This window comes from Phragmites australis, chromosome 3 (genome assembly GCF_958298935.1).
Source record: "Phragmites australis chromosome 3, lpPhrAust1.1, whole genome shotgun sequence".
NCBI lineage: Eukaryota > Viridiplantae > Streptophyta > Magnoliopsida > Poales > Poaceae > Phragmites > Phragmites australis.
The window spans coordinates 47874607-47891588 of record NC_084923.1 but is presented as its reverse complement, the minus strand read 5'-3'; the positions used below and the strand labels follow the sequence as shown (position 1 = coordinate 47891588).

Genomic DNA, 16982 nt, shown 5'->3' with positions numbered 1-16982 from the left:
CGGCTGACCGCGGGCGGGGACAAGTGGGCCCCACGACGTCGGCATCTTTTTGGGTTTCAGGGCCACCCAATCGGGGTCAAAAAGGAAGAAATAGGCCCAGGCTTGTGGGCCGTAGTTCAGCCCACACGTTGGCCCATCCCGTTTCCCATCTTTAGCGACTTTTTTTTCTTTCTTATGGCTTTTTAGATTTATGCCATTATATATATTATGATTTGAAATATGGTACTATATTTTTAGTATTTGAAAATATATAATTATAAATCTTTTAAAATTAGATTTATGATATTATATTTTTTAAATTAAATATTTATATTTTACGAATCTTTTAAAATTAGATTCATGCCATTATAAATATCTTAAAAGTGAATTCATGTTATTATAAAATATGCTTGAGACTAAAATAATAACATAAATATAATTTCATTAGATTTATAATAAGATCTTTACAAATACTTGAAGTACAGTGACATACATCTAAAAGTACTTTCTTTCCTCTCTTCTCCCCGCGAAGGCGCAAGGGGCAGCCAGTTGCCGACTTCGCGATGCAGATCCTCCGGAGGAAGCTTCTGGAAGCTTCCCGCCGCCTCCCTCTTTTCTCCGCTACGTCCGCCGCGCACCGCGGCCGTGCCCACGCCGTCGCCACCCTCGCCGCCGCCCGGCGGCACCCGCCCGCTGGCTCCGGCTCCCTCGCCGCCGCGCCGTGGGCCGCCACCCAGCGCCGCGGCGCTAAGATGCTCGGCTCCGACGTACGAATTCCCTTGCGACTCTTCCTCTCGCTTCTGTTGCTCTGCTCACCTGATCCGTTCCAAGGGTTTTGCTAGGGTTTTAATAGCTAGATGCAGTTATCTGTTTCGGCTAACGTTTTAATCCGTCGCGAAGGAAAAAAAAGGTCGAATGATGGTTGGCAAAAGAGTAGTTCGTTGCTAATTTGTTGGTGGGAGGATTTATTCAGTTCAGGCTAATTAATTTGTGGGAGAATGAATTCAGTTCAGGCGGCAAACTCATTAGAATTAGCATTCAGCAGAAAGGCTTCCCCATGGTCTAATAATTGCATGCAAAAACGAACATTTCATAACATGTTGATATCCTTGGCAATGCTTGCTTCAGTTCTGGATTCTGACTCAGGACTGTCTTCATATGTTGTAGGTGAAACTTGGAAATGTAATACAGAGAAGAGGTGTGTCTTTACATCTCTTTCTTTTACTTTTTCCTTCAAGTATTGTGGACTATTACTTATCCATCTCTTTGGAAAACCTTAAAATCAAGGTCACATTTATCAGGTACAGTAAAGTGTTATTTGTATTCTGCATCCATCGATAGTTACTATATTTTGCATGAAGTTGGTACTAGTTTATACCTGTCCTCGTTACAAGATCAAGCACTGTATCCTTTTTCTGACTTGCTTGTGCTTTGTTCAGGTGATAAAAGCACAACATTCACATCAAGGAAGAGGAGGAGCCACAATACAGGTCATTTAGTTTGTTACATTCGTTTAATGTGCCGCAGAAATTGAAACTGCACAGTTCACTATCACAATGGTAAGTAACAGCCAAAATAAAATACTTTAAAAAATTTCTTGGAGGTATGGGAGCAGACACAAATTAACATCACATAAAATTAACTCTTTTAGTAACAGAACATGAAAAGGCTAACTTAGCAACAGAATGTGAATGAGAAATAACTAGGACAGTAAGATAAACGGCTAGATGACCAAATAATACGGATGAACACAATCAACTGAATATGGCTGACCCCTACAATTTGTTAGCAACCATTTAAGATGCTTTGATTTTATTCGTCAAATTTTATTGCCGAACTGAATTTTATTCTCAAATCTTGAGTGTTGCAGGTAGAACTGAGGGATGTTGACACTGGAAACAAAATAACAGAAAGATTCCGTACCGATGAGGCCCTTGAGAGTATGAACTTTTTTTTCTTCCCTTACAGAAAAATACCTTTTTTACAATTAAGATATAGCCATATAGGCTTTTATGTTGTAGCCTAATTTTCCCCATGCAGTCATATATAACCTTTTCCACTGAAACATGCACTTCTGTGTTTTACATGACCAGTTCTTTCTCTGTTTATTATAATACATTTCTTGGGTGTTGCATTGCATTCATGTGTCAGGCTAATTTTAGACAGTCTCACAACCTTGGAACAAGATCGCCAAACCTAAGTTGACTTGATGACCATCTAGAATCTTCTCAAATCATGATGAGGGTTCTAGCAATCGGTATGTATTAAGAGAATTCGAGGACACCCTGGACACCAGAGTCTGCCTGTGGGAAGATGGTGCCCACCTGCTCAGCTCCTCCCTGCTCTACAAAGCAGCTCAAGCCAACGTTAGACCGGTGTGCGACTACTACAAATTCATCTAGGCTGAGCGCCCCCCCTCCCCATTCCCCCATGTCAGGTTCTTCGGATGGCTACTGGCCCAAGACAGGATACAAACCCACTAGAACCTGTTCAAGAAGCACTGTGTCGACTCAAACCTGTGTGAGCTCCGCCACGACCAAGTTGAAAGCTCAAGCCATCTGATCGCTGGCTCCCCTTTGCGGCAGGCTTCTGGGATCGACTTGTCCTCCCACTGAATGAGCAAGATGTGTCGACTGTCGACATTGTGGCTGGTGCAACCTCCGCCCTCCATCCCGGTGGCCCACTTCAATGTCTTCCTTTTTCTTTGCTGCTGGCACCTTTGGAAACATAAGCATGATGTTGTTTTCTGCTCCCTTCCCCTGCTACTCTCGCCTCCTCGCTGGTTACCATGCAGAACTTTGGAGCTGCCGTTTGCCACGAGGGACCAACACCTCATATACCAGTCATGACTCATGACCAAGAGCCTCTCCAAACTGATGTACTGTATTAATGTTGTATTTAATTTAGTTGCCATGGTTTGGACCGCATTTGGCATCATTTTTGCACATAAGCACATTATATTAATAATATTTGAAGAGAAGGGAAAAAATAATATGGCACCGAATCTAACTGGGTTTTGTCAAAAGCCGTCCAAAATAATCTGGTATCAACTGGATCCTGGCTGGGTTCCACCATTCTGTCTAGCCAACTTCTTTGTAACATAACCTGAACCGATAGCCTTGTATTGGACTGACCACCAGTGGCATGGGGAAAGAATCAACACTAGCTGCCCAACGGTATCAGGTTCGGTGGCAGTTTGGAACTATCATGATGCTAGTTTGGTTCAGTTTTTTAGATTTTAAATTTATATAATCATGTTCATAATGATATTCTAATCATTACATACTTTTTTGTCAACACATTCAGGAGTTTTTGTTGAGGAGAAGTCGTTCACATATCTGTATCAGGAAGGAGATACCGTGACGCTTATGGAGTAGGTTTCATTTCCCAATTTTCTTGTCATTTAACTATTCACATGCTAAGCTGTGATGCTGCCCATATTTATTTACATTCATTTATCATGGTCTAATCTGGTTTCTTTTATGCCAGGCCTGAAACGTTTGAGCAACTTGAAGTTTCAAAGGAACTGTTTGGTAAAGCCGCTGCATACCTGAAAGGTCCAACTGAATATTAATCAACAAGAAGGAATATATACTTATGTTTTAACTTTCGTACAGTGAGCTACTTTTTTGTAACATAACAGCTTGCTTAAATACTATAGTGGAAGACTTCAGTTTTGCCATAAGACTGATATTCACTGATGTTTGTGATTTTTATAGTTGCCTTGTATTATTGGGCTTAACTTTTCGTAGTTTCCAGCTTAGTAAAGAGGTCAATGACTAAGCGGCTCATCAACTTTTGAATTTGCAGTGTCCATTTTGATTTCGTTTGCTCATTTTTTTTAATTTGGTTTATAACGAGTTTGTTAACATCATGACACCCTACTTATTTTCTCACTTATAACAGATGAAATGAAGGTGGCTCTACAGTACTTTGATGGCCGGCTGATGTCTGCTTCGGTTCCTCCACGTGTGACTTGCACTGTTATTGAAGCACAGCCTCATACAAAAGGGCTAACTGCTCAGCCCCAGTGAGTTTTATATTATTTCATCTTCCAATGCTTATTATATATCTACAAATAACAAATTTCCTTTATGATGTGCCAAATTCCACTGTCTCATCTACAAATAACAAATAAAGAGTAGGTCGGAGTTGTCCAAACTAGCTCCTGCATCCTTTATGCTGTGAAACGAATTCCACTATCACATCTTCCATTGACGCACGCAATGTTGAGGAGATAATTTTAGCTCCTCTAAACTTCAGTATAGTTTGTCAAATAACGAATAACATTATGATACAGTTTGTGACTGCCTAAATCATACTGCAGTTTTGAAAGGGTATCCTGTAATCTTGAGATTTGATACCGAGACTTTATTTAGTACAATACATTGCTTGATAGTGCAGAGGACTTTCAAGAGCCGAGATTGTTGTAATTGTCCTTCGTTCAGTCATTCACATAACACTAAGAACATATGTCTCTTGACACTATTTTATGTGCAATACTGTCGAATTATATATACACTGCACAAGCACAATGCATATTTTACTAATACCAGCTTCATAATATTTTACAGTCAGATGTTTGGGGCTCAATATTATACAGTTAACTAAGTTCATGTTTGTACTAAATGCAGATATAAAAGGGTCTTGCTGGATAATGGTCTTACAGTGCTTGTAAGTTGTTGGGTTGTTGGGCACTGTTTGTAGTGCTTGTTGACCTAGCCTTTCAATGAATGCTTGAAGTACATCATGAAGTTCTTATACGCACTGTCACTCTGATATCATTCTCTTTGCAGAATTATGCACAGCAATGCTGTCTTTGCAGTATACATGTTTTTGTTTGCAATCTCTTTTCTGTAAATCATTTATGTACAGAACTGATTAGTAGTTGCTGAATCAGCACTGTTCCATTAGATTTATATAATTTCATTCAAAGTTGAGACGCACAACCCTTAATCTCATGATCCACTACCTTTGCCTTTCTTCTTTTTGTTGACCAAAATTCTAGCCACCATATTATTCTTTTTGATTTACTTTTTTGGTTAATGCAGCACCTTGATTTTACCGTCAAATGAGTTACTTCTGTCTTGAAACTTCTCTGGATACATATCCTATTGACAATTATTGAAAAATTAGAAACCATGAACATCGATGGAGCCATCTTTGCACTATTTCTTACTTCCATTGCCCTTTTGCTGTTATCTTAGGCACCACCTTTTATTGAAGTGGGTGAGAAGATTGTAATCAGTACAGCTGATGATTCATATATGACGAGGTAAGATATGGATAATCCTATCATTTGCTTGTTTTATCATCACAATTATTCAAATTATGTAGTTTAATTTTTAGAGAGCGCTGCATTGATTGCCATGTCTTTTGATAGACCATTGAAGTGGTTTCTCATTTCAGGTCCTGAGGGTGGAATCGGGTGCACTTTACCTACTTGGATAAATATTTGCTCCAGCAATTGCCCCTGCAATTGCTGTAAACTTCAACCTTGCCGCCAGCACAAAAAGGATAACCATATTTAGCAAGAATTTTGTTTTTAGCCGCATATTTTGTACTCATAGGTGTTTTCAATTTGTTCATTATTTTAAATTTTTATGAAACGCATTCGTATCATGGTAAACCATGGTGATTTTGTGGGGACAAAGATAGAGAAGCTATTTTGGTAGACACCCTGAAAGTATATGTACTGTCCTTGTGTCGCTTACTGTTTTGCGGAATAATGGATTTGCTCAATGTCTGGATTTCCAGGCAAATAAAAACGAGGTTTGATTATGAATTCCATATAGCAGAATGCCAGATCCTATCGCCACAAGAACGTACTTTATTTGTAACTCTTAACATTTGGTGCCCCCGAATCGTTTTGGTGACGTTGAAGATAGCTAGTTGATTATATACAGCTGCTACCTGTATCAAATAATTTCTTGCGCTTCCTACACATTTCTAATTTGTGTCAAGTTACACACTACACAAAGACACAAAAGCCCGCAGAATTTCCTGAACGCATCACTTGTAAGCATGGACGTAATCCTGGAAATAGAAGTTCTTCTCAATGAAATTCGCGAGCCAGCGAGACGCGGCGAAGCACAGCACGGCCGCGGACACGACCACGGCTCTCTGAACAGCCGACGTGACCAGTGTACCCTTGGCGACGGCGAGGAACCCGACGACGGCGACCGAGGCGACCTGCAGGGCAACCTCGAGCGTCTTCATGGCCTTGAGGGCGGCGTTGCAGCTCGTGCACTGCGCGACGTGCGACCAGTACCTGTCGATGGCATCAGAAAATTCACAATGCGTTACCGAATTCTCTGGCATTTGATAATTCTGGGCAGTGTGAAGATTGGTGATAGGTTACCTTTCCAAGAGCTTATCCTTGGTAGGGGTTGGTGGCAGCTGATCAACCTGTGGGGTTGCCCAGCCAACCTGATTCTTACAGAATTTTCTGAACCAGATTCTGAAGGCGATGACCATGCTATCCGACGATGTGGGCACATAGCAAGCTTTCTGCCAGCTATCAAGGCCTGCCGCGGCAAATTTGCGCTCCTGAAAAATGATTCGAAGGGAAGAATGAAGATGGAAAAAAAAATATAATGACTCCATTCATGCATTTACACATAGCCTGAATCACTAAGCTTTAGAGCAGAATTTGGATGTTGGAGCTTCTCCAAAGCTATAGTTTTCAACAGGCTGTGCCTGACATGTTGTGATGCACATTTCCCTTTCAGTTACCTCAACGTGGAGGAGGTAAATGTCTGAATCCAGTATAAGATTCTGGCCGATGTGGTAGAACCACCGCGGTGTGATCTTGTGGAGCCAAACCCCAACGTTCCTCGGGAACGCCCAAATAACCCTGCTCCTCCCAGGAGCAACCGGGACACAGAAGAACACCAGCATGACCCGAGGCGTCTTCTGCTTGCCCTGATCAAAGAACAGGAAATAACGCTGATATGTTAGATGTGGTTCTATGAATTCCTTCTAGCCTCACTTGCATTGACAAAGGGAGAGGGGATTTACACCTCTTGGCGAAACGGTGAGCCATAGAACGTGCACGGTGCGACGAACTGGAAGTAGCCCCGTTCCTGAGGCGATAAAAATCCCTCTATGTTTGCCTGCTCGATCTTCATCTTGATGGGACCGCCTCCCTCTTTGTCATACTCAACTGTGAAGAAAATAAACACTCCCAATGAGCTAGGCAGAATGCTAAGATTGTTCTTCACTTCTTCCAACACGAGACCAGTGTAAGCTCAGCGAATCTAGATTGAAAGAAAAACTTCATTTGCATTGCCACATCTAAGTGATGATATTCATGTCAGATCAGGCAAGGACATATCTCCCTGGATCTTCCTTCTTGCGGATTCCGCGCATTATCCCCTTGTGCGCATACGGTACATGAGCAGGGTCCATGAGGTTCTCTACCAAAACATCATACCTGCAATGCAATAGTGCTAACCATGACTGAGTTGTGAATGTGCAATGAAGCTAAACATCATACCTGCAATGGAAGAAGCATCAAGATTCAGAAAAAAGAAAAGGCTGAGCCTATACCCGTAGAAGAGATCCCTGATGCCATACACGGTGACGAATTCCGGGTCGTCTATCTCGGCGATGTACGGAGGCCGCTTCCTCTGCAACACGTCCTTGTACTCGGCCTCGGCCCTCGGGTAGAACCACAGGATGTTGTTCTGTACCACGCAGGGGTACGAGGCCACGCACGCCTTGCTGTTCTTGTGCACCTGCAGCAAGAATCGAGAGACAGATTTGATTTTGCTTTGCGGCGGCAAAGAACGGAACAAGGTTAATGGATGAGGAGATTGTGATCGGTGGGCGCGGCGTACCGGGGGGCCGAGGGCGGGGGCCTGGGGGATGAACTTGCAGGAGCCGGCTCCGTCGAAGCACCAGCCGTGGTAGACGCACTGGAGGCGGCCCTTGTCGTCGATGCGGCCCTCGGAGAGCGGCGCGAGGCGGTGCGGGCAGGCGTCGTCGAACACGCGCCACTCGCCGGCGCCGCGGTCGTACCAGGCGACGACGCTGAGCCCTAGCACCGTCTTGCCGTGCGGCGCGCGGGGATCGAGGTCGCACACGGGGGCCAGCGGGTACCACTGGTCCAGCCAGTCGAACCGCTCCTGCCCGGACGGCGACGGTGACTGCGGCTCCTCCGTCCGCGGCGTCTCGGCAGCCACGGCCGACACCGACAGCCGGGCGGCGCGGCGCCACCGTCGCTGCACGAGGCAGGTACCGCCTGGCCTCCTAGAGTAAATTAATGGCGCGGCGGTGGTCAGGGGAAGCGAGCGGCGCGGAACGCGCGGGAGGAAGAGAAGGGAGAGGGGGTCCATGGCGTGGCGGCGGCCTGCGGCGAGTGCAGCGGAAGCGGTGGAAGGCTTCGCGGCGCGCGACTGCGCGAGAAGCCTGGAACTTGTGGTTGTGGAGTGGCGGGAGCCGTGGGCGCGCGGTGGGCTGGTAGCGGTTGGAACAGCGGACCCCATCACCTTTTTTATATGTCGAGCGCTGGACAACTTGGCTACCGCAGGAAAATAATTCTACTAGACCTGGTATCTACTATATCTAGCGTTTGGATCTAATTCTTTTTTGTTTTTTTTTTTTTGCTACGGCAGGATAATTTATTTTCTTATTTGTTTTATCGCATATGATTTCTTTTATCTCCGCTATAAGTTTTATAGTAATTTTTGTCATGTGTCATACTATGAATTAGATCTAGATTTTAAATATATGAGATCAGGTCTTATAGAATTATTTTCTGCTAGGATAAGTCACAAGTAGTTTGGAAATGGTGCAATTTTCAGTCAATTTTGCTCATTCCGGGAGGATCTTCTGTTCCCTGCTCTGGACGCATTTTCCAAATGTTTATCTACGGCTGTTCTTGAGGACTGTGTTGTCGTATTATCTTCAATTGTTGACTTTGCACACCCCAAAATCCAAATTGCATGAATAGAAAAAATGCAATTGACATGAGTAATAACTACACAAGTTTTGATTATGTAAAATTGTAGTTACTAAATTCTTTAAATAGCATTCTATGCAAGAATGTGGCTCATTATATGCGTGGGCTTGAGTTCATAAAATAAAGTCCATAAGAGTAGATTGCACAAGAATCATAAGAGACTGAAACAAGCAGATCGTTTTTGTTGCATATGTTTCTTCTTGTAGTTAACACTTAGTTGTTTGTGTCTCATACTGTATCATACATCAAATACAATTGTGTTTAATATTCGTACATAATGTGTCACATATCATTATCCAATAATATTTGAAGGTTGTCATATTTACCTGTTCATTTGGATTTGCAAATGTTGTTCTTGAGGACTGTGTTAAGGCATCAGTTAGAGAACTCCATTCTTAGATTTGTAGTTTTCTGTATTCCCTTGGTTGCATAATACATCTATTGAACTATAGAAATAATTAAATCCTTGTTATAGTGATATAAGGTCAGGTGGAATCCATCAATTCCATTTATACATTAAAAAAAGAGTCAAGTTCCCAACATGTCAGCTAATGCAATGCTAATTACAGCCAAATAATTCTGAACATTTTTAGAAACATTAAAACTCATAGAAAGGTTCATTTGGCAAGTCAGATTTGTATGTGTTCTTCCATTGAGGTTTTTTTGGTTTATGCTTGTTCCTCTTCATTTCTGCGCTAGTTTTCAATGATTAACACTCATTATAATTGTCAATTCTATGAACGACTATATCTCATACTAAAGGTGAAGTGCATAATATCATCAAACCAGATTGGCACTTCATTCTTACAAACAAATTGGGGCGGGATATAGATTAGGTTTGATGGACAAGAGTACAAGGCAAATCTTGGTCAAGGCTAGTACCTTTATTGGTTCTGCATATTTTGGTTTCCTTTCGCTTCTTCGTTGTGGAAGATTGCTTCTCCACAATCGCCTTCTCTCCTTTGATATGTTTGTGTTGTGATTTTTATCACCGCCAAGTTGAGCTTCTTCCTTTATTTGCTTCCTATGTTTCCCTTCTTCATTTGTCCAGTTTGAGTCTTCTTTCTTCTAGGCCGCTGCACACATACAGAAGAGAGAAAACAAGGCACCGAGATAGCCCGGAACATAACAACACAGATAGCTCACCATAAGCACAACAGCGCGGGGTATTGGATAACCATCCAATAGACTTAAGATAGCAGGATTTAAATCACCTTACGGGCCTTCTAAGTTATATAAAGTCGCAAAGTGCAATCTCCTAGAACCAAAAATGCAGGATCTCCCAATGCATCATTTGTAAGCATGGGAGTAATCCTGGAAATAGAAATTCTTATCGATGAAATTTGCGAGCCAGCGGGATGCGGCGAAGCACAGCATGGCAGCAGAGACGACTGCAGTTCTCTGAACAGCTGATGTGACCAACGTCCCCTTGACGACGGCGAGGAACCCAACAATAGCGACCGACGTGACCTGCAGGGCGACCTCGAGCACCTTCATGGCCTTCAGCGCGGCGCTGCAGCTTGTGCACTGCACAACGTGCGACCAGTACCTGCTGATGGCATCAAGAAAGGGTGTTTGATGTTTCAGGTCACTGTGAAGATTGGTGATAGATCATGTGCTTTATTTACCTCTCCATGAGCTGATCCTTGGTAGGGGTTGGTGGCAGCTGATCAGCTTGTGGGGTTGCCCAACCAACCTGATTCTTGCAGAACTTCTTGAACCAGTTCCTGAAGGCAATGACCATCGTGTCTGACGATGCGGGCACATAGCACTTGTTCTGCCAGTTATCAAGGCCTGCCGCGGCAAATCTGTGCTCCTGCAAGAGGATTCGACAGGGAAGAGCGGAGAAAGAAGAACGTGTTAAATCCATTGGTGCATTTATACATAGCCTGAACCAGTAAGCTTGAGCTAGAAAAGAATTTGGATGTAGGAACTTCTCCTAAGCTATAATTTTCAACACGTTCAGCCTGACATGTAGTCATGCACAATATTGGCACATTTCTCTTTCAGTTACCTCAACATGGAGGAGGTAAGCATCTGAATCCAAGACACGATTCTGGCCGATGTGGTAGAACCACCGTGGTATGATCTTGTCGAGCCAAACCCCGAAGTTCCTTGGGAACGCCCAGATCAACCTGCTCCTCCCAGGAGCAACCGGAACGCAGAAGACCACAAGCATGAACCGAGGCGTCTTCTTGTTGCCCTGATTTGCCTGCAGGAACAGGGAACAATGCCGTTGTGTTAAGATGACTCTATGGATTCCTTACAGCTTCGCTTGCATTGACAATGGGAGAGGGGATGCATACAGCTTGGCTAGTCCCTGAGCTGTAGAACGTGCACGGGGCGACGAACTTCCAGTAGCCCCGTTCCATCGCCGACAGGAACCCGTTTATGCTCGCCTCCTCTATCTTCAACTTGATTGGACCCCCACCTTCTTGATCATGCTCAACTGTGAAGAAATGAGCATCCCTAATTAGCATTGAAGAATGCTAACATTGTTATTCACTTATTCCAGCACGAGACCAGTGTAAGCTCAGTGATTTCTAGACTGAAGAACAACTTAATTTGATTGCCAAAGATAAATGATGAAATTCATGTCAGATCAGGGACATCTCTCCCGGGATCTTCCGGATTGCGGAATCTACGTATCAGCCCCTTGTGTGCATATGGGACATGAGAAGGGTCCATGAGGTTCTCGGCCAAAATATCATACCTGCAATGGAACAGTGCTACAATCTATGACTGAATTGTGAATGTGAAGTGCAGGAATAGCAATGGAAGAATTGTCAACATTCAGAAGAAAGAAGAAAAGAGGCTGAGCCTTTACCCATAGAAGAGATCCCTGATGCCGTACGCGGTGACGAAGGACGGGTCGTCGATCTCCTCGATGTACGGCGGCCGCTTCCTCTGCAGCAAGTCCTTGTACTCGGGATCGGTCCTCGGGTAGAACCACAGGATTTTGTTCTGCACCACGCACGCCTTGCTGTTCTTATGCACCTGTAGCAAGAATCGAGGGAAATATTTGATTTTGTTTTGCACCAGCCAAGAAGTCGATGGGCGTGGCAGCGTACCGGAGCGCCGAGGGCGGGGGCCTGGGGAATGAACTTGCAGGCGCCGGCGCCGTCGAAGCACCAGCCGTGGTACACGCACTGGAGGCGGCCCTTGTCGTCGATGCGGCCCTCCGAGAGCGGCGCGAGGCGGTGCGGGGCAGGCGTCGTCGAACACGCGCCACTCGCCGGCGCCGCGGTCGAACCAGGCGACGACGCTGAGCCCGAGCACCGTCTTGCCATGCGGCGCGCCAGGGTGCTTACTTACTGTATTTCTCTAAAAAAAAAAGATGAATTAAATATATCATTATTTAAATCATCTTACAGATAGACGTACCCTTCTATCACAAATTGCAATCTCCTAGGAAGAAACACGCACGATCTCCTGAACATATATCACTTGTAAACATGGATGTAATCCTCGAAATCGAAGTTCTTCTCAATGAAATTAGCGAGCCAGCGGGATGCCGCGAAGCACAATATCCCGCTGAAGCACAACACGACCATCATTTAAAGCATGCTTAAAAAAATACATTTACTCTAACCAACTAAAATATGTCACATCAACAAGAATAAAGTTCATCTAAAATATAGATAACTGTATCAAGTATTTTTTGACAGATGACATCATCTAGCAAAAAAAAATATTTTCTTAAACTGACCGTCCTATCCAATCTACCTTCCAACTAAATACTAAAAATTAGATAACTATATCCTATCCAGAAATATCCCATGAACCAAGCATCATCCTTGCATTGACAAAAGGTGATGGTATGCATACCATTTTTTAAGGATTTGTGCCGTGTAACGTGCACGGCGCCACGAACCGGATGTTGCCTCCTACCATCCTCGACAGGAACCCGTCTATGTTGGCCTGCTCTATCTTTATCTTGATTGGATCGCCGGCTTCTCGATCATGCTCAACTGTGAAGGAATGGACATCCCCAATTATATAGCGGCACAGAATTCTGGACTGAAAGAACAACCTAATTTGTGTTGCTAAAGATAGCTGATGATATTCATGTTGGGTCAGGGACATATCTTCCGGGGTCTTCCTCATAGTGGAAGGTTGGTAGCAGCCCCATGTGTGTGTATGGGGCATGAGCAGGGTCTACGAGGTTCTCTATCAAAATATCATACCTGCAATGGAATGTGCAATCCAGGTATAGCAATGGAAGAAGCATCAAGATCCGAAAAGAAAAACAAAAAGACTCTGAGCCTTTACCCGTATGGGAAATCCCTCATGCCGAACACGGTGAAGTAGGACGGGTCGTCGATCTCGGCCATGTACGGCGGCCGCTTCCTCTGCAGCACGCCTTTGTACTCGGGCTCTGTCCTCGGGTAGAACCACAGGACTTTGTTCTGCACCACGCAGGGGTACGACGCCACGCACGCTTTGCTGTTCTTGTGCACTTGCAGCAAGGATCGAGTGAGAAAGATTTGATTTTTATTTGCAGCGGTTGTGGCCAATGGAAGAGGAGGAAAAGATGTGGTACCGGGGCGCCGAGGGCGGGTGCCTGGGGGATGAACTTGCAGTCGCCGGCTTCGTCGAAGCACCAGCCGTGGTAGACGCACTGGAGGCGGCCCTTATCGTCGACGCGTCCCTCGGAGAGCGGCGCGAGGCGGTGCGGGCAGACGTCGTCGAACACGCGCCACTCGCCGGCACCGCGGTCGTACCAGACGACTACGCTGAGCCCGAGCACCATCTTGCCGTGCGGCGCTCGGGGGTCGAGGTCGCACACGGGGGCGATCGGGTACCACTGGTCCAGCCAGTCGAACGCGTCCTCCCCGGACGGCGATGGGGACCGCGCTTCCTCGGTCCGCGGCGTCGTCTCGGCCGCCACGTCCGAGACCGACAGCCGGTTGGCGGGGCGACTCCACCGTCGTGGGACGAGGCGGGCGCCGCCAAGCGGCCTGCTGGTGTTCAATGGCGCAGCGGCGGCGGCGAAGGGACACGGGGCGCGGGAGAGGAGGAGGGAGAGGGGTTCCATGGCGCGGCGGCGAGCAGCAAGAAACGGGACCTTGTTGTCGAGGAGTGCCGGGAGTAGCGGTTGGATACATAAGCAGATCCAGCACTCGACAGCTGCCGGCAAGCGTAGCAGCAGGACGACTGAGCTACTGTGAATCATCACATGCTTCACGTTCGGAAATGGTTGATTGGTGAGCAATTATTTCAAGTGACTTGGCTTGTAGTAGTAGGATCATTTCGTGATTAGTGCTCCGGGCGTGGCGCTAAGATCGAAGCCAAGAACTTGCGGTTTTTGCAATGGCGGGAGTCGCCGTCTTGGTCGGCCCGTCAGGCGCTGTTCGCTGGACAGACGAGCGAACGCAAATCACGAGCTCTGTGCCTGTGTTTGGAAATGGTTCACAATTCTTTCGGTCGATTTTGCTAACAGTGCATATTCCTGTCGTTCATGCTCCATCGAGGCACATCATCGTTGTCTACGATGCCGACTGTCTCACCACCGACAGGGTTAGGGTTCGAGTTCACCGTGGCTAATTTTTCAAGTTCGCCGATACTGTGTGTAGAGATGATCACGAGTTTGTGTGAGGAGCATGGAGTGAGGAGAGTGACGATGCCGATTCAGAGCAAATCAAATTTGGAAAGCCAAAATAGAGACTAAATGCAAGTTTTTGCCGGGCTGTTTGTGCAACACAAGCTGAACACGGTTGACAATCTAGCAAGAAAAAATTGGCCGCGTAACAGCTCATGTTCCCTTTGTGATCAAGCACCGGACGGCCTACAGTGTGTTTTTTTCAAGAGAGGTATGGGAACATGTTGCTAATTGGTCCCTTAGATTGGAATTCAAAGATATGGTGTATCCAGACCATGATTCAGTTGTTCATTGGTGGGAGGAGACAATGGCGGCCAGCGCAAAGGCCCATCCGAAGATAGCCACCTCTATTTTTATCTACACCTGTTAGAATACCTGAAGGAGAGAAACAGAATAATCTTCCAAAACGAGAGCATGCAACCGACTCAAATTTCCAATCTGGTAAAAGATGATGTTGAGGCAAAACTGGGAGTGAACTTGGCGCCATTCTAGTTGGTTATTTATAGCTTTTCAGTTCTCATCTCCTGGTGTTGTTCTTTCTTCTATAAACATTTTCTTTACCTCTAGCTGTTGAACACCGTAAGGCTTACTCAACGGTTTTGACTGGCTGTAATTCTCTATTCTCTTTTAATGAACGGCAGAGATCCTACCCCTTTTTTTGAAAATAGAGGATAGTGACGATGAGGGTGGTTGCCCGATTGGAGCTTGACCTAAGGGCAAACATTGGCATTATTCTCTTCGGACATATAAGCATTGTGACTCGTGTAGTGGTGAGTGTGTTAGCGTGTTGATGAGTTCGACGCAAAATTAAGGGGTAGCGAGAACCTAGCCTTAGCTCGGGTGGCTAGCACCGAGGGGGTTTGGACCCGTGTAGGTTTCATCCCTAGGGATCGCAACCTGCACATCTCACTAGGGATTTTCCCTGTAGGAGGATCGGACGTTGGCTCGGTCGGTAGTGAACGCCTTTGAGCTCTCCGTCCAACTGGGCTCAAACTCAGGTGCTCACTTTCTTCTTCATGAATTACCACTCCTGGCCTAATTTCAAAAAAACAAAAATTAAGGGGCAGCCGTACGTAGTGAGGGGTAGAGATGATCAGATCATAAGTTAGGGTGCCAGGGTGAAGGTGAGATATATGAAGTGAAGAGAGCAACGAAGGTACATTGATATTGATCCAAGGGCAAGCTTCAACTTTCATTTTCCCGACACGTGGCGATAACTCAAAATAGAACTAGGAGAAGCACTGTAATTCAGTTTACAATGCGAGGCGAGAAGCAACCTCATTACTCTTTATTTAGAGCAAAACGGGAAACATCTTACGCAATTTTGAACCAGCGGAGGGAGCACATACTTTACGTGTCATCTCATGAGCATACGCGGGACGAGATCTTTCGTGACATTTCGGCCTCTAAGCTAAATCAAAATATCCTAGAATCCCACGTTAGCTACACCTTTTTGCTGTAAAATTCATATGCACCTATCGAATGCCATCATGACTTGGCAGCAGGGCTTTTTTACCGATAAATAAAATTTATCAGAGCCCATCGATAACTATAATTTATCGGATATATCAGATATATCCAAAAAATTCAAACAAATTTAAATAAAATTCAAACAAAATACAGATAAATATGTATTTTTTTCTAATAGGATTCACCAATAGACCCGGTAAACCAGATTTATTACAGGTTTTGAGCCGAATTTCTTATCCGTGGCAGCACCCAAGCTTGGCCACTGATCGGTCACCTCTGCGCCCAAGCTGCTCGAGGCTACCAAACGGGATTTTTTTTTAAATAATATTATTTTTATTAAAAATTGCAAAAATATAAATTAGAAATATGTACATGTCGGTACGCGGAGTGCTGACTAAGATCCTGTCGGCACTCCATGTGCTGACAAGCTAGGTGGCAGTGAGCCTTAGGGTCTGTCGGCATGCAAATGAGGTAAAAAGGGTATGTCGACACTTTGCGTGCCGACATCCCCAAGTACCTGCAAACATGTCTGTCGGTAGAGGGCTTGAGCCGACAGGTCGGCAACTCGTGTGCCGATAGGTTTGTTTTTTTTTAATTTTGGTTTTTTTTATCTCTTTTTTCCTTTGGGAAGAAAAAATATTTAATGGAATGGTAAATTGCAGTGGAATACACTCATAATATTCAAATGTTAAATTACGCAAAGCACCAGCGGGCCACACACCGACTTTAACAACGACAGTGGCATATTCGGTACAATTTTCATACCACATAAGTATGTACCGATGATAAACCTAACATACCTTAGGAAATTTAAAGAAGCAACATCCAAATTGTAACAATGATATTAACATGTATGGTATAATTGTGAAACTAACCTAGCCATGCATCGATTCTAAACCTAACATGTCTTAGGGAATTGAAACTAGCTGATTACTACGGACACTCTATTGAGTGCAACGAGGATAC

The 16982-nt window shown here is 44.9% G+C and overlaps 3 protein-coding genes across 4 annotated transcripts; 1 reads left to right on the top strand and 2 right to left on the bottom strand.

The window, feature by feature from the left end:
* The first annotated feature begins 473 nt into the window (after nucleotides 1-473).
* Nucleotides 474-5771, top strand: LOC133913585 (uncharacterized). 2 transcript variants are annotated; one of them, XM_062356770.1, is made up of 11 exons: nucleotides 474-746; nucleotides 1147-1177; nucleotides 1267-1280; nucleotides 1419-1469; nucleotides 1850-1919; nucleotides 3286-3352; nucleotides 3469-3536; nucleotides 3886-4009; nucleotides 4614-4653; nucleotides 5187-5254; nucleotides 5389-5771. In XM_062356770.1, the coding sequence occupies exons 1-11, from the start codon at nucleotides 543-545 to the stop codon at nucleotides 5393-5395; spliced, it is 744 nt and encodes a 247-aa protein (XP_062212754.1). In that variant the 5' UTR covers nucleotides 474-542; the 3' UTR covers nucleotides 5396-5771. The 2 variants fall into 2 exon arrangements, with proteins under 2 accessions (XP_062212754.1, XP_062212755.1); XM_062356771.1 differs by lacking the exon at nucleotides 5389-5771 and having other exon boundaries at nucleotides 5187-5258.
* An 18-nt stretch (nucleotides 5772-5789) lies between these two features.
* Nucleotides 5790-8555, bottom strand: LOC133913584 (protochlorophyllide-dependent translocon component 52, chloroplastic-like). Its single transcript, XM_062356769.1, has 7 exons — nucleotides 7821-8555; nucleotides 7531-7718; nucleotides 7316-7414; nucleotides 7002-7146; nucleotides 6715-6903; nucleotides 6341-6528; nucleotides 5790-6250 (listed from the first exon to the last, which is right to left on the bottom strand). The coding sequence occupies exons 1-7, from the start codon at nucleotides 8466-8468 to the stop codon at nucleotides 5992-5994; spliced, it is 1716 nt and encodes a 571-aa protein (XP_062212753.1). The 5' UTR covers nucleotides 8469-8555; the 3' UTR covers nucleotides 5790-5991.
* A 1585-nt stretch (nucleotides 8556-10140) lies between these two features.
* Nucleotides 10141-14339, bottom strand: LOC133913587 (protochlorophyllide-dependent translocon component 52, chloroplastic-like). The gene is made up of 7 exons (XM_062356772.1): nucleotides 13492-14339; nucleotides 13217-13408; nucleotides 11555-11657; nucleotides 11251-11388; nucleotides 10959-11156; nucleotides 10573-10760; nucleotides 10141-10493 (listed from the first exon to the last, which is right to left on the bottom strand). Exons 1-7 carry the CDS (start codon nucleotides 14118-14120, stop codon nucleotides 10235-10237), a joined length of 1707 nt encoding a protein of 568 aa, XP_062212756.1. The 5' UTR covers nucleotides 14121-14339; the 3' UTR covers nucleotides 10141-10234.
* Nucleotides 14340-16982: the final 2643 nt, after the last annotated feature.